Consider the following 23,529-nt stretch of genomic DNA (forward strand, 5'->3'; position numbering starts at 1 on the left):
GAACAAAAAACACTTGAGTAGTCCGCCGACCAGTTCTAAAAATAGCAAATGAGCTAAGGATCATTGTGATTTTCTAAGAAGTTCGATATCTACCTTTAGCATTAGAAATAATTGACATTATCAGTACACAGTAACATAAGCAGTCTTAATGTAACAATTGTATTAAGGACCATTAGTGTTAATCTACCACTTAAAGAATGCACTTTCAAACCTACCTAAAGCGGGGCTTCTTAATTATTATCTACCGAGCACCCCCTTGGAAGAAGAACTCCTCTCGCCTGTCCTGGTAATTTTACTGTGTAACGTTAAATACATAATAATTTTTTCCCGAATTATTTTTAAAATTTGACTACAATTTATGTATCACTGAGTGCCTTTATACAAGGCAGATGCATTAGGGCACAGGTGTCAAACAGGCGGACCGCGGGCCAGATCAGGCCCGCTAAGGGATTGAATCTGGCCTGCGAGACAACACTCAGAGAAGCGCAAGAGAAAAACAAGCTGCAGACACTGTACTTGTATGTATTTCTCTCTCTCTCTCTCTCTCTCTCTCTCTCTCTTTCTCTCTCTCTCTCTCTCTTTATTTCCCACCCATTTTCTCCCACTCTGTCTATTTCACTCTTTGTGTCTCTTTTTTTCTCTTCCTTTGTTGCTGTTTGTCTCTTTCCCTATCTGTGTCTTTTAACGTCTTTTGCTCTAACTTCCTTATTTCCTTTTCTCGCTTTTCTCTTTCTCTCTTCATACCCTTCGCGCTCTCTTTTCTCTCCTTCTGTCTTTCTATTTCTCTTTGGATTTCTTTCTTCCTCTCCCTTTCTTTTCCCCCTCTCTCACAACTTCACTTTTTATCTCTTTTGTCTCACACGCTCTCTCCCTCTTTCTTCCTTTATCCCGCCCTCTCTCATTTTCCCTCCCTCTTTCTCTTATTTCTTTATCTCTTTGATCTACTAGTCCGCCCCCCGACAGAATGTTTGTTCTATCGTGTGGCCCCCGAGTTAAAATAAGTTTGACGCCCCTGGTTTAGGGGTTGACTGAGCCTATTTAATCTTTATTAATGATAAGTATAACCTGGTAATAATATGGTAATAACATAGTAAAAACAAAACATTTAAGAAACGCATAACAAACTGGTCGCCCTTTATGCTAATCGGTGCAAACAAAAAATAGTTCTCAGTTTCAAAAATTTTGTTTAATTATGGAGTTTCATTAAGCCTATTTTGAACTAACTTATATAAATAATAACCAGGAGAAAGAAATCTGAATTTTGAATTTTTTCTTAGAAGATGCTGGTCTACTAGTGATCCCAAGAGCCAAGAAGAAATCCACAGGTTTAAGAGCGATCTCCATCCGGGTCCCAGGTGCAGTGGAATGCTCTACTCTTTGAGATTCGATCCGCAACCTCAGTGTAACTGTTTAAATCTAGGCTTAAAACACACTCATATTCCATAGTTTATGAATTACCTAGATTTCATACTGACAATGCCTGTGTCATCCCGGAACGAGGATTACCTCATGTGCAGCCCCCTCTAAAGGTTTGTTAATTTCTCATGCTGAGGTTTGTGAGTTTTTCCTTGCCCTCATGTAGGTTTTAGATCAGGGGATCGTGTCATAATAGTCTGTATTGCCCTTTGAGACGTCTTCTTGAACATGACTTGACTTATTACACAGTAATAACATAGTAACAACATAATAACACTATGATAACTTGATATTTTAGAATTGTCTTTGTAACAACATCATGAACAACGAGATCAGACGCGGCACTCCTGGATGAACAAGTAAAAAAGACTTAAAAGGGAAAAATAAGATATATAAAAAAAAGAATATCATGATAAATATGCAGCAATGAAGTAAAAGGTTTTACAAATGCATCTCAAACTGATAGTCCTTCAAAATAATTAGTAACAAAAATAACCTCTCACCTTTAAATAAGGTTTAGTTTTAGAGGTTAAATGAACCTATTTTGAAAATACTTCCCATTGTTAAAACCCGGTAATAACATAGTAATAACACAGTAATAACATGATAAGTTGATATTTAAAAAAAAAAGAAATTCAGAAAAGAAACATATGCTATTTTAAACTTATAATAGCATCGCTACTGACCCCTCCGTTTTTCTAGAGATTGATTCAAGAGTTAAAAAGTCATAGCCAAGCAAAAAGGTCCCTCGCTTGAAAAAAAATCGCATTATGATGTCGCAATTTAAAAAGAAGGCACCCAAATAAACCTTCTTATAAAGGTTTCCTTTCAACATCGTTTACGCAACAGGCGCTTGAAAGGAACGACGTGAGAATCGCTTCGCGAAAAATCTCGTGACGCGCGTCATTTACGCGTCCTCAACCACGTGGATTTCGGTTGCGCGTGGGTTAATTGCTCACTTTGTATGTATGCTTAACACGTTTTAGGGGTGCAAATGTGTGGGAGGAAGGGGCGTTTTTTTGTGTTGATGTCACTCGCCACCCAAGAAGGTGATTGATGGCAGCTACAATTAAGGTGACGTGTTTGGACGTCTAATGATGACTTGTGGCTTCCCATTCGTCAATATCTCTCGCGACAAGTGAAATTCACACGCCAGAAAAAAAGGAGGGGGGGGGGGCGTATATATAAGCTCGCTTGTGTTTGTGTAAACAGTGTTGAGCGAAGCCGTCAAGTGGACTTGGTGCAAATCCCTAATTATTTATTTATCGCGAGCAAACAACTCCTTGTGGAGCTACTTTGTTTTTTTGGGTGGGGTGTGCGCGCGCAAATGGCTTCGCCCATCAAGTTTAGTTTTTCTGTTCAGAGAATCTTGGATCTTCCTGAACGGAATACGCAAGTTTCTCTGGCGTCCGTGTCGCCATCTGCGCCCCTTGCCCGCGTCTCCTCTTTTACCTCAATTTGCGCTACATCCTCCTCATCTTCATCCTCGTCCTCTTCTTCTTCGTGGATGCTAGAGCCTGACCCAAACTCCTGCACGTGTGAGTGATTTATCTGAAAGGAATATTTAATATATATCAAAACAATTACATTTTTTTTTCCAATATTTAAAATGTAAAAGGTTCATAAAACCACATGATACTTCAATTAATTTAGCCTTAACCCTCCTATTCTCCCCACTCTAAAGGATATCTTTGTACTTATTCATCCATGGGGGGCATCACCTGCCTAAACGAGCGCACAAAATTGTGAAACACATATCTTTTTGTTGATGCTAAATATTATTGCACAAAAACTGTGAAACTATATACCCTACGACATATTTTAGGGTTTTTGTTGCTCAATGTTATATGGCTTCTTCCACTATTCTTACGATGCACTATTACTTGTTTCATTGCACTATTATTCGAACTTAAGCCCGTCTCTAGAACTATGTTATAGAAATATGTATTTTCTATATTTTAGCCTGATAGTCCTTTATATTTTTTTCTCTTTAAAGTCTTTTTTTACATTTACCCCGGAGTGCACGGTCTAATCTCGTTGCATACAATATTTACTACGTTGTTGTCAATTTTCTTACACAGAAATGTGGAGAAAAACAACATTTACTCATTATATATCATTCAGATATTGTTTTCAACTTTGTTTTATATTATTTGGATATTTTTACAATTTAATTTGTTTTACTCGCGCTAATTTCGTTACACTTGTATAATAACAACAGAAGCAATTTATTTATCTATAAGAAGTCCGCTAATTTCGTTATACTTGTATAATAACAATAGAAGCAATTTATTTATCTATTCATGTCTTGTTAGGTCCAATCTAGAAAAGGACTTGAAATTTAAAGTCATTTATTTATATGTATGGTAATTTAGAGATTTTTCTTGTGTTTTAACAACACAGTAGCGGGTCATTTCGACCCAAAAATAACAGGAGGGTTGATCGTAGTAAAAAAATCGTTTCTTAAAAATAATATGATGTGAAAATGCGGGTCAATAAACGTACGTCTGTTTCTCTACTTTTAATAACAATAACAATACGGAGTAATCATAGCCATCGTAAGTACTGTGTGATGTTATTTCAATACAACACAGCAACATTATTATATCATTATTAAATCATCCGTAATAGCGTTCGTTTATTCTGCTTTTAAGTCATTTCTCTTTCATAATAGCTTTGGAATAAAAACAAAAAAACACATCATCGTTGTCTTTGAACTTTGATATCTTTGATTTACTGTTCAAGGACGCCTTAATGTTTGTGTTTCTTTTAATCGTTGCGTGTATGTCTTCAAGATGAAATATAAAATAGATGGATATATGTTGGCCTAAAATGGCTTGTGTCTACAAATGATTCTATTTTTTAACATTTGCGTTGTATTTGTATCCTATATTTTATTTAAAAATCCGAATTTTTCATCCATCTGTCCATTATCTGCACTACTTATCCTCAGTAGGGTCGCAGGGGTGCTGGAGCCCAACCCAGCTATCTTTGGGCAGTGGGCAGGGGACACCCTCAACTGGTTGCCAGCCAGTCCCGTATTTTTATTTATTTTTATTTGTTTTTTTATTTTAAAGAATCAAATAGGCATAATATACTCTAGATTTGTATTTTTCTGTGTATTTTTCATTAAACAATGTATTTGCATAACGAGCTGGTTTAAAAAATAAATGCTTATTTGTCTTGATTTCAATACTTTCCTGGTCTGTTTATCTTTTTAATGTATATATTTTGTTTATAATCGCTAAGTTAGTATTTTCTTTAGATATTAGTGTAATTTAATATTATAGATGTTTTTAGTTGTTTACATTCAATCAATATGAGCAAAATGATTTGGGATTCGTTAGAAACACGCTCTTTATTATTATTTCATTAGACTTTTCTTTATTTTCATTGATAATAACGTAGTGAACATTGTGTACAGCGAGATTAGACGTGGCACTCTAGGATAAACATAAACATTTAAAGGGGAAAAAATATGATATAAGAAAAAAATGGTACGATAATTAGGGAATATTAACAAAGTGGTGCTAGACTGGTCTGAGTTAGTGAGCTAAAGGGACAGTTATAAAATGACAGAATTAGATTTTTTTTATAGTCATGATAACATTTTAGTGAACATTGTCTACCACGAGATTAGACGTGGCACTCCAAGATAAACATGAGTAAGACATAAAAGAGAAATCATATTAAAAATGTTTTATCCCAACCAGAAGTATATTACTTTCCTTTTTCCACATTGCATTTAAGTGAATAGAATTGCCAACTTTGTGAAACATTATAAACAACGAGATTAGACATGGCGTTTCAGGGTTAACGTGTAATAGAGACTTTAAAGAGAAAATATGATAAAAGGCTAAAATATTAGAAAGTAGTGCTTAAACAGTGCAATAAAATATCTATCTATCTAAAATTTATCAGCAACAACAAAAAATCTTATATAAGTTCCATATTTTCATTTGTTTTCAGTTTTTTTTTCCAATTTATGAGATATTTTATTATCTTGAAGACTACTATTGAAGTGAAGCATTTTAGATATAGTTGAAAATGCAACTAATTAAGCATTCAATGGACAGTGTGCAGGGTTGGGTAGGGTTACTTTAACTTGATTACTTTCAATTACTTTTGGATTACTCCAATACCAAATATGCTAATAAAAGACAAAATAAATTAAATATGAATAAAATGATGACTCACAACACGTGGTAAGCTTTCTCTCCTGGCTTTGATCTCTTTGATGTCCGGCAAAACGAACATAAAATGCGAAAGAAACAAAATGAAAATAAATCCAAACAGCTTGCCAACATCATTTTTGCCGTTCCATGTATTCTGTTACTCCCCAAGTCTGCACAAAATTTAGCATTTGTATTCATATTTAGTTTCTTTTGTCTTTTATTAGCGTATTTGGTATTGGAGTAATCCAAAAGTAATTGAAAGTAATCCAACCCTGACAGTGTGTTTGATATGACCACTAGATATCGCTTATTTGGGGATCAAAGTCACGAAAGAACATCCTTTTCTTTTCAGTTTTGCGCGTTTTAGAAGGTTGATGGTCCTGGGGAAAGACAGTGTCCGAGTGTGTTGGTCCTTGTTCCAAACCGCAGCAGTAGTACGACCTTAAGAATCCACCGTGGCACTTCAAGTGAGATAGGGGGGGGGGGGGGGGGGGGGGGGGGGGCAGAGAGACAAGCAAGAACAATGAAGGGTGGATAAATTGATTTTTTTAAAAAGGCAGCGAAACAGAAGCCCGTCCCGATCTGAAAGACATTTTAAAATGAAATAAATTAGAATTTATTTGAAAAGCACTTATCAGGCAACACCTTGCCTCTCAAAAGTGCTGTGTTAACACAGTCAGTGTATAAAAAAACAATAATACCCCGTTCCTTTTCCCCCACCCAACAACCCAAAACACCTATTATACAGACACACGTGATGGTAAAATACAATAAAAACAAAATGAATATTAATATAAATAAAATATGATGATTGCAAGGCACAGACTAACCATGTGAGGAAAGGGACCTGATGGAAGCCTGGGTCGTAGTTGGGCTTAACCCAAAAGAACCCAAGACCATTTTCTTCCTTGGAAAATTAGGATCTGTGTGGTTCTTCAGGGTTAATAAATTACCTCTGTATTGAATTGCCATTTTGCCTGGATGTTTTGGGTTGGTTAGGGGTGGGATTTTTTTTTTTTTTTTTTTTGTATGGATTATTATTAAAAACTCAATCAAAACTAAGACTAAAAAAAAAATTTCTATCTCTCCCCTCAGCCTGGGACGAAACCAGCAGCCTAAATGCGTCTCCTGACTCCACCAGACAGGATGAACCGCCCGAGCACGCATGCGCAACAACCGCCAAGAGCAAAAAGCGCAGGGTCCTGTTCTCCAAGGCGCAGACGGTGGCGCTAGAGCGCCGTTTCCGCCAGCAGCGCTATCTCTCTGGCCCCGAACGCGAACAACTGGCACGCCTGCTCAGTTTGACGCCCACGCAGGTGAAAATCTGGTTCCAGAACCACCGCTACAAAATGAAGCGGGGCCTGGGGTCAGAGGACCCCCAGGAAATGCTGCACCCCCAGGAAATGCTGCACCCCCCGCTGTTGCGCAGGTTGGTCATGCCGCTCCTCCTCGCCGACGGGAAGCCTTTCCACGCCGCTTGTCTGATGGACACCTCCGGGCATATGCACCCAAGGACGCTCCGTTTACCCCTGGCCGAGTACCCGGCTTACCATGCACTCCCGGGCATCCAGGCTCCCGCACCCCTGCAGCCTTACCGCCACCAGCACTTGTTGGACAGCCCGGCAGGCTCCAGGCTCGCCTGGAAAGATTTGTGGGGTGACCCGCTCCATTTGGCCTCGTTCAAGTGACGTTTACAATTTGTATGCGTGCGCAACTCCCCCCAATGCAACTTAAACATATTTTTTAGAATGAAATAAAGGTTTGCACATTTTCTTGTGATTTTTTTTCTTCTCTTGACAGTTTTTCAAATTGTAGTAGCTGGTAGGTTATTAGGAAATATCTACCACTGATATGTATTATGCAGTATTGTTGCAGCAAATGACTGAATGTTGAGAGGGTTTTATCGTTTCTTTCGTAAAGAAACGCATGAATAAAAATGTTTTTATAGATGTATTTGCAGTGTGGTGTTTTTTAAGAAAAAATGGCAACTGGAATTAGAATTAGAGTTTGAATGGCCTTTATTTTACTATACAAATATAATAACATTGGGGGGCTTCTTTCAGTTCAGGTAAAACAGATTAAAAAGGTAAACATCAAAACGCCTAAACAAAATAAAAAAATAAAAGAAATAAATATATAATGATACATAACATGTGCATATGTGCAAAATGGCTAACTCGTCCGAGTGAATTTATTCTGGAATTATTTCATTATAAATTGGCCCCGCCCGTTTGACGCCAGCTGCGGCTCGTTGCCTGATTGGCTTCCCTCCTATTTAAACTCAGGGCTCTCATTCACTCCTTGTCTGTCCGTTAACGAACCTCTGCACTTGCAAGACTTGTCTTTTGACTCTGTCCAGTGTCCTGCTCGTGAATCCAGTGTCCGGTATCGATCCCACCTGTCTCGTCCTGTCCGGTGTCTTGCTCCAGTATCCGGTATCGATCCTGTCTGCCTCCTCCTGTCCAGTATCTTGTTCCAGTCTAAAATATCCAATATTGATCTCATCCGTCCCCTTCCTACCTGATATCTTGCACCAGCCTCCAGTATCCGATATTGATCCCGTCTGTCTCCTCTGGTCCGGTATCTTGCTCCAGTATCCGGTATCGATCCCGTCTGTCCTGTCCGGCATCTACCCATGTGTCCTGTACGATCGATACGATCTGTTCTGTCCGGCCTTGATCTGGTCTGCCTTTGACTTGTCTGTCTCTATTCTTCCGCCCAGTGATCACCGCATCCCAGACTTTTGTGTTCACGCGCATGAATGCTGCATTTCCGAAAAATAAAGCTTGTGTGAAAACGTTACGCGTCTGGGTCCTCCGTCTGTGTGGGTTCTGACAATAAATCGAGGCACCCCACACAAACTTTTAATAGAGATGGGCAATACCTGGAACAAGTAATAACAGGGGTAGCATCAATCGATAACATGCAGTTATCGATTGATGCCGATACTTTTTTGCTTAGAAATAATAATAATAATAATAATAATTTCCTTGTATTGTCATTCTGTGTAACAATATACACAGAACGAAATGTCGATTGCACCTGACCCGTTGTAGCGAGCCGATGCAGCCGCAGCCAACAGAGGGCGCCGCCGACCACTTTTTAAGTCTTAGGAATGACTCGGCCGGGGCGCGAACCACTGACCTCCCAGTCTCAAAGCGGGCGCCTTACCATCTAGGCTATGTCATGATCATTGAATATCTAACCCCTCCCCTCTGAACACAGAGGTTTTAGGCACTAAAAAGCTTGTATTGCTAATTAAATGAGTATAAAGCAAACGTTAACAGTGTAAAAAATATTTCTATAAACGTTGTTTCAGTGCAAAAAGTCAAAAGAATCAAACCGAAAAAAAATGAGCAACGTCACGAAAATACAAACACTGTGTGACAATGTCAACAACTAAAATACCTTCCATGACATAATATTCTGAAATAAACACAATCTGATCAAATTTGAGTATTAAAAACCCTAAAAACCTTTAAAAGAAGGATATCCTACAAAACCTTTCAATTAATTTTCTCATCTGTGCTTTAAAATAATGCGATTTCAAAAATGTAATACAGTATTCCACAAAAGTGAGTGCACCCCTCACATTTTTTGCAGGGATTTCATTCTAAGGTTTAATATAACGTCAATGAAGAAACATCGCTTTGACACAACGAAAAGAAGTCTGTCAACAAAGGCCATGGCTTACTGGAAAGACATCCTTCGGTCTGATGAGACAAAGATGAATTTATTGTGCTCAGATGGTGTGAAGCATGTGTGGCAGCAACCAGGTGAGGAGTACAAACGTGTTTATCTTGTGCCTAATGTCAAGCATTGTGTTGGGAATGTCATGGTTTGGGGCTGCAATTCATTGAGGATATCATGAACTCAAGCATGTAGTGTGAAATATTGGCGCAAGGAATGATACCTTCCCTCCAGAAAATGAGTTGCAGGACAATGTTCCATCCTGACAATGACCCCAAATACACCTCTAAGATGACCAAGGCTTGTCTAAAGGGGTTAAGGTTAAAGGGGATGGACTGACCCAACATGTCTTCAGATCTAAACCCAATTGAACATCTTTGGGGCATTCTCAAGCGGATGGTGGAGAAGCACAAGATCTCAATTATCCCCCACCACTGTCGTGATGTCATGGAGGTGTGGAAGAGCATTCGAGTGGCAATTTGTAAGGCTCTGGTTAAATCCACTGCCAGTAGGATTAAAGTGGGTCTTCAAAATCATGGTGGCCATGCAAAATATTGCACTTCAGGAACTGTTACTTAAGGGTGTACTCACTTTTTTTTACCAGGGGTTTAGCTACTAATGGCTATAGTTTTTTGAAGAGGGAAATACATTTAGCCTGTTATATAAGCTTTACCTAGACTACCTTTCATCGTGTCAAAGCGATGCTTCTTCAATCATACTTTACAATGAAATCTCTGCAGAAATGTGAGGCGTGTACTCACTTTTGTTACATACATTATATAATATATTGAATTCTAAAAATGGTTAAAGTCAATATTTTGGGTAGGGGTACTGACGCATGTTTGGAGGCTTTCAATTTTATAGTCCTGAAGCAGGCAGGGATGTCCAACTGAATTTGTCTCCGGGGCCGGATCCAGACTTTTTGTTCTGAGGCGAGCCGGATAAATGGTAAATGGTCTGCGGCATTAGATCAGGATGTAGAGCACTCATCTTGGGATCAAGAGATCATAGGTTCGATTCCCGGCTTCTCCGTGTTATATGCCGAAGTGTTCTTGGGCAAGACACTGAATCCCTAATGCCCCCAATAAGAAGGTAGGCGCCTTGTATGACTGACACGCTATTGGTGTGTGAGTATTTGTGTGAATGAGTAAGTGTGAAGCACATTGGTCTTCACTGACTTGAAAAGCGCTATGATACCAGAAAATTGAACAGTTATCGATACTCGTTCATTCCAAATGAGAAGCTATTTGAAAGTCAGAGAACCAATACTGGTTACAAAAAAACAGGTATTGGCACAGATTCCGATACCAAATACGTTTGAGCATTCATCGATACAGATACCACGTACTGATACTATTGTTTCACAAAATTCCCTTCCCTTTGCAAAAAAATTATATTTGTAATTAAATCCCGTAAATTGTAAAATTGTGCTTTTAATTAATTATCCATTCATCGAAAGGGAATTTGCCATTCCTGTCACGACCAGTACACAAGGTAGACCCAAATGCCTTACGTTTTCTCACAATTTTATTGAAAGAAAGAGGAAGGGCAGCGCCCATGATCCGATGCTCACTGGACGCGGGAAGGAAGTCGCTTGCGTACTCGGATTGTGATCCGAACACGGAAGTGGATCTTCCGTAGCGAGCGATGGCGGTGTCAGGGACGGAAAAACTGGTCGGTAGCCGGGACTGGGAGAGCAAGGGTTGGTCGAGGTCGGAAACGAATCGTAAGCCAGAACGGGAGAATAGACGTAGTCAGGATCAAATCAGGTCGTAGCCGAAGACAGACGGGAGCAAAAACAGGACAGGTGGGAGTCAGGGCTTGCCTAGTATTCACTGGGGTTAGCAGACGGACTGAAAACAGGGGATAGACAGGACTGGGTTCAAATAGTGACAGGGAGCCAATCAGAACCCGCGGCGGTTGTGCCAAATGAGCGAGCACAGCTAAGTCACATCAGTAATCAGGACAATTCCTTTAAATTCAGGTTCTAGATTGTGAAATAGCAACTGCAAGGTAACCAATACTGGTATCATCTACCCGTCGATACCGTAAAAATTGAAACAATTATCGATACTCGTTCATTCCAAATGAGAAGCTATTTGGAAGTCAGAGAACCATTGCTGGTTTAAAAAAAACTGGTATTGGCACTGATTCTGATACCAAAATTGAGCATTCATCGATACAGATACCACATACTGATACTATCGTTTCATAAATTTCATCCCTCTGCAAAAAAATTATATTTTGAAATAAACAACATTGCATTTTTAATGAATTATCCATTAATCGGATGGGGATTTTCCATTCCTTTAATTTCAGGTTTCAGATTATGAAATAGCAACTACAAGGTAACCAATACTGGTATTGTCTACCCAACGATACCTTAGAAAAGGCATTAAGACTGATACTCGCTCATCCCGAATGCTATGTGCCAGAAAGCCAAGGATGAGAAAACATTGTTTACATAACGAAGGCTGAAGAAAAAGTTGCGATTTTTATGTCATTTAAAACGCTTTAAATTACTCGTGAGCCAATGAGAGGCGAGATTAAGTAGATTAAGCGTCATTTTCGTCCCCAGGCGCCCCAAAACTCCTTTTTTGTCACCCCATTTAATGAGCGTTTAAGATCATGTGGGTGTTAATGCCGGGTGGGGGTCTCGGACGGGCGGGTGGTCTCGTGTTTTCCCGCCCCCGATAATGTTGTTTGCTCGTCCTGTGACCCCCAAAGCCGATCGTCCCTGTCACCTGGTCCTTTGTGGCCACCTTGCAACACATATGGAGGAGGGGCTTTTTGACCCGCCTCCCCACCCCCCTAATCCTCAATGGATCATTGTGGCCCCCCGAAGCCCCTCCGTCCGCGAGGGAGCGAGACAAAATGTTTAGTGTTTCAATTCTCGTGTTTAATCAGCCCCTGCGACAAATTTATGAGCGTCGGGGGCACAATGGGAGGCGGGGGGGCGGACAAAGACAAGCTTTGAGGGGTTGCCATTGGTGTCTTCCAGATGCTCCCAGGAATTGTCTGAGGGGGGTGGTGTGATCATATCGGGTCTCGTTTGGAAACGGATAACCAGGCCTAGTTTATTATCGATTTAAATGCCGGTTTCCTTCAAGAGCTACAGAAAATAATGTTTGGAGCTTCAAAAAAAATGAAAAACCCAATAAAAAGCCTTATATGTAAGGTGAGACGTACTCTATATATCTGTATTCACAGGAAGACATTAGGAATGATTGTCTTCTTCTACTGAAACCATCTCCTTTTCCATAATCAAACATTTTTTTTAAAAGTGCCAGGGAGCACCAAAGAGACACATGCAGCTTCAGAGCAAGTTTAGCCAGTTTGAGCAGTCCACATTTGTTGGGGATAGAAAGCATCTTCCTCTGCCTTTTGAAGCTTTTGTCAGTCCAAAGTGTTTTGTTGACATGATGGCTTTTAAAGCCCCAGTGTAATATTCGACCAAAAGATTGTCATGATTACTGATGTGACTCAGCTGTGCGCGCTCCTTTGGCGCCAACTGCCACGGGTTCTGATTGGCTCCCTGTCAGTACTCGAACCCAGTCCTGTCAGTCTGTCTGCAAACCTCAGTGAACACTAGGCAAGCCTTTTTCAACCCTGACTTCCACCTGTCCCGTTTTTGCTCCCGTCTGTCACCGGCTTCGACCCGTTTTGATCCTGACTACGTCTGCTCTTCCGTCCTGGCTTACGACCTCTTTTTGTCCCCGTCCACATCTTCTCTCCTATTCTGGCTTACGACTCGCTTCAAACCCCCACCACGCCTTTCTCTCCCAGTCCCGGCTACCGACCCGTTTTTTCCGTCCCAGACACCGCCACCACTCGCTACAGAAGTTCCACTTCTGCGTTTGGAGCACCATCCGAGTACAAGAGTGACTTGTTTCCCGCGTCCAGCAAACACCGGATCGTGGGCGCAGCCCTTTCTCTTTCCTCTAATGAAACTTGTGAGAAACGTAACGCAATTGGGTCCTGTCTCCGTTCTGGTCCTGACATAGATGCCCCTGTTGTCTAATGGGAACAGAAACCAGTGCCACAACAAAACAGCAGACAAACATGGCGGCGACCTAAGTGTGGATTTCACCATGTGAAAAAAATACAAATTTCATGACCTATGATTTTTTTTTCATTAAAAAATATAATTGGTGTAATATTTCATTTATTTCTACCTAGTATTTAAATCAATGTTTTTTTTTAATAAATTATTTTTTTGTACTACAAAAAGCTAAATACTACACACTGTCCCTTTAGGAAACTTAAAATTGAAAAAGATGTTTGCATGCGTGAAGTAGGTTCACCAAACTGTTTACGTGTGTGTACAACTTAGATGGCAATGTCAGTGATTCACATGCAGACACAGGCAGAAAATGGGCGGAGTGACTTTTTAGCCAATCAGAATGCAGAAAACACTATTAGCAAAAGCAAAGGATTACTGTACAGGCTAAACTATACTTGAGGGGTAGTTTGAAAAAAAAAATCCAAAAATACCTTACACATGTTGTCAAGGTTAAAACTTGAGATCGTATAACAGTAAATAAAGAAACACACTCTTGATTTTGTGTAGTCCTTTCATCTGATGCACATCCCACCTGAGCTTTCCCATAGATCTGCTTCCAAGATTAGCTCAGAGAGGAAAGACCAACATTGGATAACTACAGGCCCGTTCATTAAAAACACAGGTGTAAAACAACACATCTGATTGGCTTAAACAAGATCACATGAATACATAAAATGGATCTGATTGGCTTAAACAAAATCACATGGAGTGTTATAATGTTCGTCGCTAGATGGCGTGCGAGCACAATAACTGAACAGTAAGAAAAGTGAAACTTTTGTAACTTAAAAGAACTGATTGGCTTAAACAAGATCCCATGAATACATAAAATGGATCTGATTGGCTTAAACGAAATCACATGGAACGATGTAATGTTCGTCGCTAGGCGGCGTGCGAGCACAATAAATAAACAGTAGGAAAAGTGAAACTTTCATAACATAAAATAATATCTGATTGGCTTAAACAAGATCACACGAATACATAAAATGGATCTGATTGGCTCAAACAAAATCACATGGAGTGTTATAATGTACGTCGCTAGATGGCGTGCGAGCACAATAACTGAACAGTAAGAAAAGTGAAACCTTTGTAACATAAAAGAACATCTGATCAGCTTAAACAAGATCACATAAATACATAAAATGTATCTGATTGGCTTAAACAAAATCACATGGAGTGATACAATGTTCATAGCGAGATGGCGTGCGAGCACAATAAATGAACAGTAGGAAAAGTGAAACTTTTGTAAGAAAAACAACATCTGATTTTCTTAAACAAGGTCACATGAATACATGAAATGGATCTGATTGGCTTAAACAAAATCACATGGAGCGATATCATGTTCGTCGCTAGATGGCGTGCTAGCACAATAAATAAACGGTAGGAAAAGTGTAACTTTTGTAACATAAAATAACATCTGATCGGCTTAAACAAGATCACACAAATACAAAAAAAAGGGTTCTGATTGGCTCAAACAAAATCATATGGAGCGATATAATGTTCGTCGCTCGATGGCGTGCGAGCACAATAAATGACCAATAGGAAAAGTGAAACTTTGTAACTTAAAAGAACAACTGATTGGCTTAAAAAAGATCACATAAATACATAAAATGGATCTGATTGGCTTAAACAAGATCACATGAACACATAAAATGGATCTGATTGGCTTAAACAAAATCACATTGAGCGATACAATGTTTGTCGCTAGATGGCGTGCGAGCACAATAAATGAACAGTAGGAAAAGTGAAACTTTTGTAACTTAAAAAAAACAACTGATTGGCTTAAACAAGATCCCATGAATACATAAAATGGATCTGATTGGCTTAAACGAAATCACATGGAACGATGTAATGTTCTTAGCTAGACGGCGTGCGAGCACGATAAATAAACAGTAGGAAAAGTGAAACTTTCATAACATAAAATAATATCTGATTGGCTTAAACAAGATCACACGAATACATAAAATGGATCTGATTGGCTCAAACAAAATCACATGGAGTGTTATAATGTACGTCGCTAGATGGCGTGCGAGCACAATAACTGAACAGTAAGAAAAGTGAAACTTTTGTAAGAAAAACAACATCTGATTTTCTTAAACAAGGTCACATGAATACATGAAATGGATCTGATTGGCTTAAACAAAATCACATGGAGCGATATCATGTTCGTCGCTAGATGGCGTGCTAGCACAATAAATAAACGGTAGGAAAAGTGTAACTTTTGTAACATAAAATAACATCTGATCGGCTTAAACAAGATCACACAAATACAAAAAAAAGGGTTCTGATTGGCTCAAACAAAATCATATGGAGCGATATAATGTTCGTCGCTCGATGGCGTGCGAGCACAATAAATGACCAATAGGAAAAGTGAAACTTTGTAACTTAAAAGAACAACTGATTGGCTTAAAAAAGATCACATAAATACATAAAATGGATCTGATTGGCTTAAACAAGATCACATGAACACATAAAATGGATCTGATTGGCTTAAACAAAATCACATTGAGCGATACAATGTTTGTCGCTAGATGGCGTGCGAGCACAATAAATGAACAGTAGGAAAAGTGAAACTTTTGTAACATAAAAGAACATCTGATTGGCTTAAACAAGATCACATAAATACATAAAATGTATCTGATTGGCTTAAACAAAATCACATAGAGCTAAATAATATTTGTCGCTAGATGGTGTGCGAGCACAATAAATGAACCGTAGGAAAAAGGAAACGTTTGTAACATTAAAGAACAATGAGTTACTGTAAATTCACGGGAGTTCATCAGGGGGGGCAGGCTTGTGACCAGACTTCCCGGCACTAAAGTGAAGCACGTGACAAGATGACAATACAAACAACACCTGGAAATAATCTTTGGCTTCATTGAGGTACTTTTGAGGATAAAATCATACGAAGGCACATTAAAATTATATCCAAACTATATTTTCCCTTACACATGTTTCAAACTAATGGCTCGTGGGCTAAATGCACGCCACATTTTTTGTGGCCTGCGAGACAATGCTGAGAGAAGCACAAGATAAAAATCCGTTGATCACGTCAAACTATGAATTGCAGTTTTAAATATGTCCACTGGATGTCACCAAAGCCAGCCAAAGCAACTGTAGCTCTATTTGCTGACTACCATTGATCAACCAGAGAACATTGAAGAAATCTGTCCCGATGTTATTATGCTCAAAATAAAATAGTTTCAATTAGAGTGTGTATGCTATTGTTGTCCAGTCTGCATGAGTTTCCCCAGGTTAAATAAACTATCGTGCAAAAAAGCACAAGGAAGTATTCAATAAGAGTTTCAAAGTGATCAAAGATCTTTTTTGCCCTGCATTTATCAAGATTTTGGTCTTTTTTTGGGGGGTTACTGTAGCAGCAAGAAGTCAAAATGACAATTATGTCAGCTCCCACTGAGTGAGCCTTGTGTTATGTAAAAAAAAGGCAGATTTCTTAACCTTCAAGTATGTAAATAAGAGTTCATGTACTTTTGCCTTAAAGGGACAGTGTGTGAAAACGTCCTTCGTTTAAAAAAAGCAAACCACATTGATTTAAATACCACGCAAAAATAATTGAACTATAATGTAAATGTTCGTTATTAAATACTTGTAGTTCAAGATATTTCTTTTACAGTCTCACAAGAGGCAGGTGACATAATTATCCACCATTTTGCTGCTACGGATACCCAAAAACCTCAGAAAGGCTAGCCATAAAAAAAGGGGAAAAAAAATTTTGGGGTCACTTTGATTCTTTTGTAGTTTGTGTTCTTCCTTGTGCTTTTTAGGACTTGTTTTCAGTGTCACTAAAAATACAGCAACATCTAGTGGTCAAATGATACACCTTGTTTCCATTTTACACTTATTTTATTGTGTTTGGGCAGAATCTGTAGTATTTGATTGATTTGAATCTGGTAAAAAAAAACTTTGATTTGAATATCAGGCAAAAATACATGAATTCATACCAACGATATTTTTAATTAAGAAAAAAAACATAGGTCGAAAAATGTATAATTTTTAGTAGTCGCCGCCATGTTTGTCTTACATCTTGCTGCTTGCTGTGGCGCTGGTTTTCGTTCACACAAGACAACAGTGCCATCTAGAAGTCAAATGTTACTCACTAGGGCTTTAAGAAAACAATTTTAAAGCCCCGGCGTGTAATTTGAGAATATATATATAAATTATTTCGTAACTTAATATTTTTGTGTGCTTTTTTCCTTTTTTGAACACACAACAAACAAAAAACACAGGGGGGGGGGCAAAAACCAAACAAAAAACTAAACAAATAAAAACAAAAACAAAAACACACCAAAACAACCTTGCAGTGTAGGGAAAAAGCCGGTCTAGGAGTCCACTTTTGTTGGCGATAGAAAGCATCTCCACTGTCTTTCGATGCTTTTGTCGGTCCAGAGTGTTGCGTTGACATGATTGCTTTTAAAGCCCCAGTGTGTAAAATTTGACGATGGCAAGCAGCAAGACGGCAGACAAACATAGCTGCGAACTAAGCTTGGATTCCACTATGTAAAAGAAATACAGAAATCTATTTTTACTTAGTATTCAAATCAATGTTTTGTTTTTACTGAAATAAAGTTTTTGTACACTGGGAGGCAGTAAATGTTATACACTGTCCCTTTAAGAAAAATATGTTCAATTTAAAATGTTTGATGCATTATAACGGGTATAATTTTGATGAAACTAAAACGAAAACCCTAGCTTTTTGTGTATCTAAAACCATTTTCTTAGTATTTTTCCCTTAGTTTGTTTTTTTGCAGAACTGCTTTTAGCATTTACTTCATGTTTTTCGCATAAATCATTTCCTTAGATGCCAATAGAAGTCTCAAGGTAGATGTTATATTTTCTATTTAGTTTTCTTTAATGGAACAATTCCATTCTTTCACATTTCTTCATCGCATTCCCAAAAAGTAACGTTTTTTTTTTTAGCAAATGAAATCAAAATTAATCCGAGATGGGTGCATAACAGAACAAGTCCACTAGATGACGCTAGAACATCTCCCTTTGGCAGCACTGAAGACTGCAGAACTATCTTTTACCACTAAAGGGCGCAAGAGTACCACAAAATGACTCTCCTGACTTTCCATTCTCAAGCTGGTGTGGTGGAGAAGTTTGGTGTGACGTCACGGGCGTTCGTTCCTTTTTCACTTTGGTCTGTTTTGAGAATATTTAAGTTATTGTCACCATTTTGGGACGTGTATTCTTTAATTATATCTTAATTAAATTCATTATTTCTATATTTGACTGTTCTGTGTAAACAAATCACTACTACTAGCAGTTTGCGTATGAACTAAATAGGAGCAGGGGCGATTGTAGGTTGATTAAAAACCGTTTTTTTAATTTCGCTAAAAGTGATCAAACATTTAAAATTCAATTGCGATGAAAACTTAATTGAAATATCTTGCTAAAGGCTTTTTATTTCAAAAGGCCGTTTTTATCAATTGAATGTTCATTTTAGGGCCGTTTTTATTAATTAAAGGTTCCTTTTCTAAGAAATTGAATTGTGGCACTCTTGGGCTTCTGTTGTCAGGACCAGAACGGAAAAAGGACCCAGTCATGTAACGTTTCTCACAAGTTTTATTAGAAGAAAGGGAAAGGGTTGCGCCCATGATCCGGGGATTGCTGGACCAGGAAGCAGGTCGCTCTGAACGTGGAAGTGGGACTTCAGTGGCGAGCGATGGCAGTGTCAGGAATGGAAAAAAAGGGTCAGTAGCCGGGATGGAAGAGCAAAAACGTGGTCGGGATCGGAAACAAGTCGAAAGCCCGGAAAGGAGAGTAGACATGGTCGAGATAAAAAACTGATCGTTATTCGGAACGATAGAACAGACGTGGTCGAGATGAAAACAGATCGTAGCGGGAGACAAACACGAGCGGAAAAACGGGACAGGCGAAAAAGGGCTTGCTGTGTAAAAACAGAGATTCGCAGACGGACCGACAAAAGGGGACTGACAGGACAGAGTTTAAATACTGACAGGGAGCCAATCCGTCAAAAAGCTGCAGCTGGCGCCACACGGGCGGGACCAATTGGGCACCATGGCAACCGTGACATCTGTAACTACATAATCTCACGGTAATTACACCAGAGCCTCCACAGACTCCACTAGTATGCCGCAAGTGACCGTTGCCGGGCGGGTGAGGAACGAGGGCGGTGTTAGGAATCAACTGGACCGAACCATTTCAAAGGGGTGGAATACTGTATTTCTGACGATGCGGTGTTCACATTTTTGTTTTTGTTTTATTTATTTTTATACTTGAGCAAGCATTTTTCATTATTTTTAAGCCTAGCCTGTTTTTAAATATATAGGGGTGCTTGGCTTGAATTTGGGGGTGCTTGAGCACCCCCTCAAACGGGTTGATTCCGCCCATGAATAAGATAAGAAAGTATAAATAATAAAAGCACACGAGTGTTTTTTTTCTCCTCTCAAGTCTCGGAGTAGTCGTCGTCGTGCACGCGCACGCCCGAGAACGCAACTCACGCGTGCGCGTTCTCGCCTCTCTTAGCCAAGATCGAGTGTCTGCGTGAAAAGCACTTGGAAAAAACAATAATTTAATACTTAAATAAAAGGGATCATTAAAAACTATATTTTGGGCTGCATTTTTGTTTCATAAAAAAAATAACAAGTAGCAAAAATAGTATTTGTTTTATTAAACAAGTAATAATAAAAATTAAATGATTTAAAGGCACAGTATGTATGATTTAACGCCCTCTAGTGGTACAAAAAAGTCAGCCGGTTAAAAAAATACTGAGTTGAATAATAAGCAATGAACTATCATATAAATGTGGCCTTTTTAAAATACTCGTGGGTAGAGAAATGTTTATTCAATTTGCATTGCACCAGGCTCACTTAAGGGAGCCAAGATAATTGTCTGCCATCTTGTTGCTACGGGTACCCACAAAAACCAAAAACATTGTGAAAGGCTTGGGGAAATAAGAAGTACCGTCAAATAATGCGTTTTGGTCAGTTTCATCTCTAATATTTGTATTTTTCCTTGTGCTTTACAGCACTCATTTTCTGTTGCACTCCATAATACAGTGACATCTAGTGGTCAAACAATGCACACAGTCCCTTTAAATGCAAATAACTAATTTTTTAATGAACAAAAAACATAATACACTATTTATTATTTTGTGATGAATAATATTACTTTATAAATGATTCAAATACAAATTATTGTTTGAATAAATTAAAAAAATACATATTTCTTTTAGACAATAGTGTTCTGAGGGCGACCTTATTACGTAAAAACAAGACGAAAATAGAACACACAATTTATTAATTATAATAAATGATGGAAACTAAAATATGATTCAACTACAAATGAAACAAAATAAAAGCAATAATTTAATTTGAGCCAAGAAGGACGTGAGTTCTTTGCTTCCGCCATCATGTAGTATTAAACTATATACATGTATTTTATCTGTGCAAATATAGCCACTAAATAGTTTTCATAATGTCTATCCCTGACACGTTTTCATTTTGGCATTTTTTTCTTTTTTGTTCTCTTTTCCCCCTTCCTTTAAGTTATTTTGTGCATCATTTTACATTGTATTTGGTCATGTTGGGATGAAAGAAGCAAAAACAACCCGAAGAGCCGTTTAGGACCCGAAAGAGCCGGTTCCTTTTAGTGAGCCGAGCCGAAGAAGCCGGTTCTCGAAAAACTCTACTGACTTTACTCAACTTCGTTCTACTTCGACCTTGACTTCAAAATACCGCATTTAGAACACAGCGTCAGGGGAACCCGTGTATTTCTACCTTCATGCACTGTAACTTTGACCTAATTGGCTTCTTAATTAGCAATTTGGAGCCCTGATTTTTGTGAGCTGGCTAGATTTTTTTTTATTGTGTTAATTTACAGAATACTTTGACCCAATGGAAAAACTAAAAAAAAAAGAAAAAAAGGATAGATTAAAAAAATACCACATCCTACATTATTAAACACCCTACAAAATTTATTTCCCCCCCCAAAAATGGGATTCATATGGTACAAAACGGCAAAAAATATGTAACATTGTTTTGGGCCTATAACTGTAAACAATAGATATTATATACACAAAAACATTTACAGAAATACCAATAAGAAGAAGAAGAAGAAGAAGAAGAAGAAGAAGGAGAATAATAATAACAACAGCAACAACAATAATAATAATTATTATTATTATTATTATAATAGTAAGAAGAAGAAGAAAAATAAGAAATATAAGAAGAAGTAGAAGAAGAAGAGGAGGAAGGAGAAGAAGAAGAAAAAGTCAAGTCAAGTTAAGTTTATTTGTATAGAAGAAGAAAAATAATGAAAAGAATAAAAAGAAGAAGTTAAAGAGGAAGAATTCCTTCAATTTGTTGTAAACATATATTTTGAATTGTTTTCTTAAATTAAAAAAAAAGCCTAACCAAAAAACATAAAATTCAAATCATATTATTAATACTCTTTGTGGTTTTTCTCACTTAGAAAAATGCACTTTATCAAAAGTTTATAGGACTTTTGAAATGTGTCTAAAATGCAACAAAATGATATAAACAACACATTTAAGGAAAACAGATGCATTTACAACTTCAAATAGAAAGAATTTCCCTAAATGAAACAAAGCAAAAAGTCAAAAAAGGCAAAACTAAATTTACTCCGAGTGGAGAAAGAACTAAGAAAGATGTTGAAAAATTGTTTGGGTCTCAAACTCACGGCCCGGGAGCCAGTTTCGGTTCACAGGGTGGTATTGTGAAGCCCTCGCCTTGATTAAGAAGTTTAATGTAAATATTCGATATATAGATGTTCCTTTGGGGAGTAGATCATTGCCGTGCTTTTATCTTACTTTTATTAAAGCTGTTCGGGGCATATCACATAAGGTTGGAGGAACGGGGGCTGAACAGTGTTCTGGAGAGTGACGTCATGATCATCTCTTCAGGTTTCTTTTCATTTGTCAGTGTTGCATGAAAATGGTGAAAGTAAGGAAAGGCCTGTTTTAACTACATTCCAAATGCCATTTTATTTGAATGTGTCTGAGAAATGAACATACTGACAAAAACATAATGAATAAGCTGACTAAGGCTGAAATCATGGTTTTAAGCCAGGAGGTGGCAGCATAGAGTAACACTGTTCCATATTCCTTACAGGACTTTTAAGTAAAATGACATCGGGATGACTTTCTCAATGTTCTCTGGTGAATTAACGGTAGTCACCAGTTGGTGCTTTGTAATGGTGCCTGACTTTGGCGACATCCAGTGGACATATTTAAAACTCTAAGTCATTGTGTGACATGATGCAGCTTTTTTTTTTCCTCTTGTGCTTTTCTCAGGATTGTCTCCAAGGCCACACAAAATGATGTGGTGAGCTACATATGGCCCGCGGGCGATGAGTAGGATGATGTGTAGGAATGAGAAATTTGGTCAAATAAATTTCAAAAATCGTGTTTAGAATGAGGCAGCACGGTGGCGCAGTGGTTAGCGCTTGTGCGGCACAGTTCATGTCATGGGAACCTGTCGTGGGTTCAAATCCAGCTCCAGACTTCCTGTGCGGAGTTTGTATGTTCTCCCCGTGCTTGCGTGGGTTTCCTCCGGGCACTCCGGTTTCCTCCCACGTTCCAAAAACATGCATTTCAGGTGAATTGGCCGGTCCAAATTGTCCATAGGTGTGAATGAGCGAATGAGTTGTCTGTCCCTGTGTGCCCTACGATTGGCTGGCAACCAGTTCAGGGTGTCCCCTGCCCACTGCCCGGAGATGGCTGGGATGGGCTCCAGCCCCCCCGCGACCCTAATGAGGATAAGCGGCTAATGAGATGAGGTGTTTAGAATGATATAGACCAGAGGGCCCCAACAGTGGTTTTAACTGGGCATTGGTGTGTCAAATCACCACACTCCTGAGCCCAATTATCCTGCACACTGTAAAAAAGACATTTTGATCCCCACGGGTTTGTTGGGTCATTGTCATTTTCTATTTAGTCTGAATATCCACCTTCATGTGCATGTTTGTTTGTTTGTTCCCAGTTTTTTATACCCTGCATTATTCCAATTTCATTTTCTGTGTTACTAGTTTGGACATTGTTTTGTTTGATTTTAGTTTTTGATTTCTTGTACGGATATTTAAGTTGCTTTGTGCCATTCTTGTTTGTTTGGTAGTAAATAATGTCCTTTTTGAGCACACCTGCCTCCCCCACATGGGTCCATCCCTTTACCCCCAAAACGTTAC

General features: G+C 38.6%; 1 protein-coding gene across 1 annotated transcript; it reads left to right on the forward strand.

Annotated features, from left to right (window-relative positions):
• Nucleotides 1-2,524: 2,524 nt before the first annotated feature.
• Nucleotides 2,525-7,478, forward strand: nkx2-9 (NK2 homeobox 9). The gene is made up of 2 exons (XM_088354680.1): nt 2,525-2,954; nt 6,687-7,478. Exons 1-2 carry the CDS (start codon nt 2,744-2,746, stop codon nt 7,277-7,279), a joined length of 804 nt encoding a protein of 267 aa, XP_088210806.1. The 5' UTR covers nt 2,525-2,743; the 3' UTR covers nt 7,280-7,478.
• Nucleotides 7,479-23,529: the final 16,051 nt, after the last annotated feature.

Source organism: Urocampus carinirostris, chromosome 15 (assembly GCF_059441175.1).
Source record: "Urocampus carinirostris isolate Australia breed hairy pipefish chromosome 15, RoL_Ucar_1.0, whole genome shotgun sequence".
Taxonomy (NCBI): Eukaryota; Metazoa; Chordata; class Actinopteri; order Syngnathiformes; family Syngnathidae; genus Urocampus; species Urocampus carinirostris.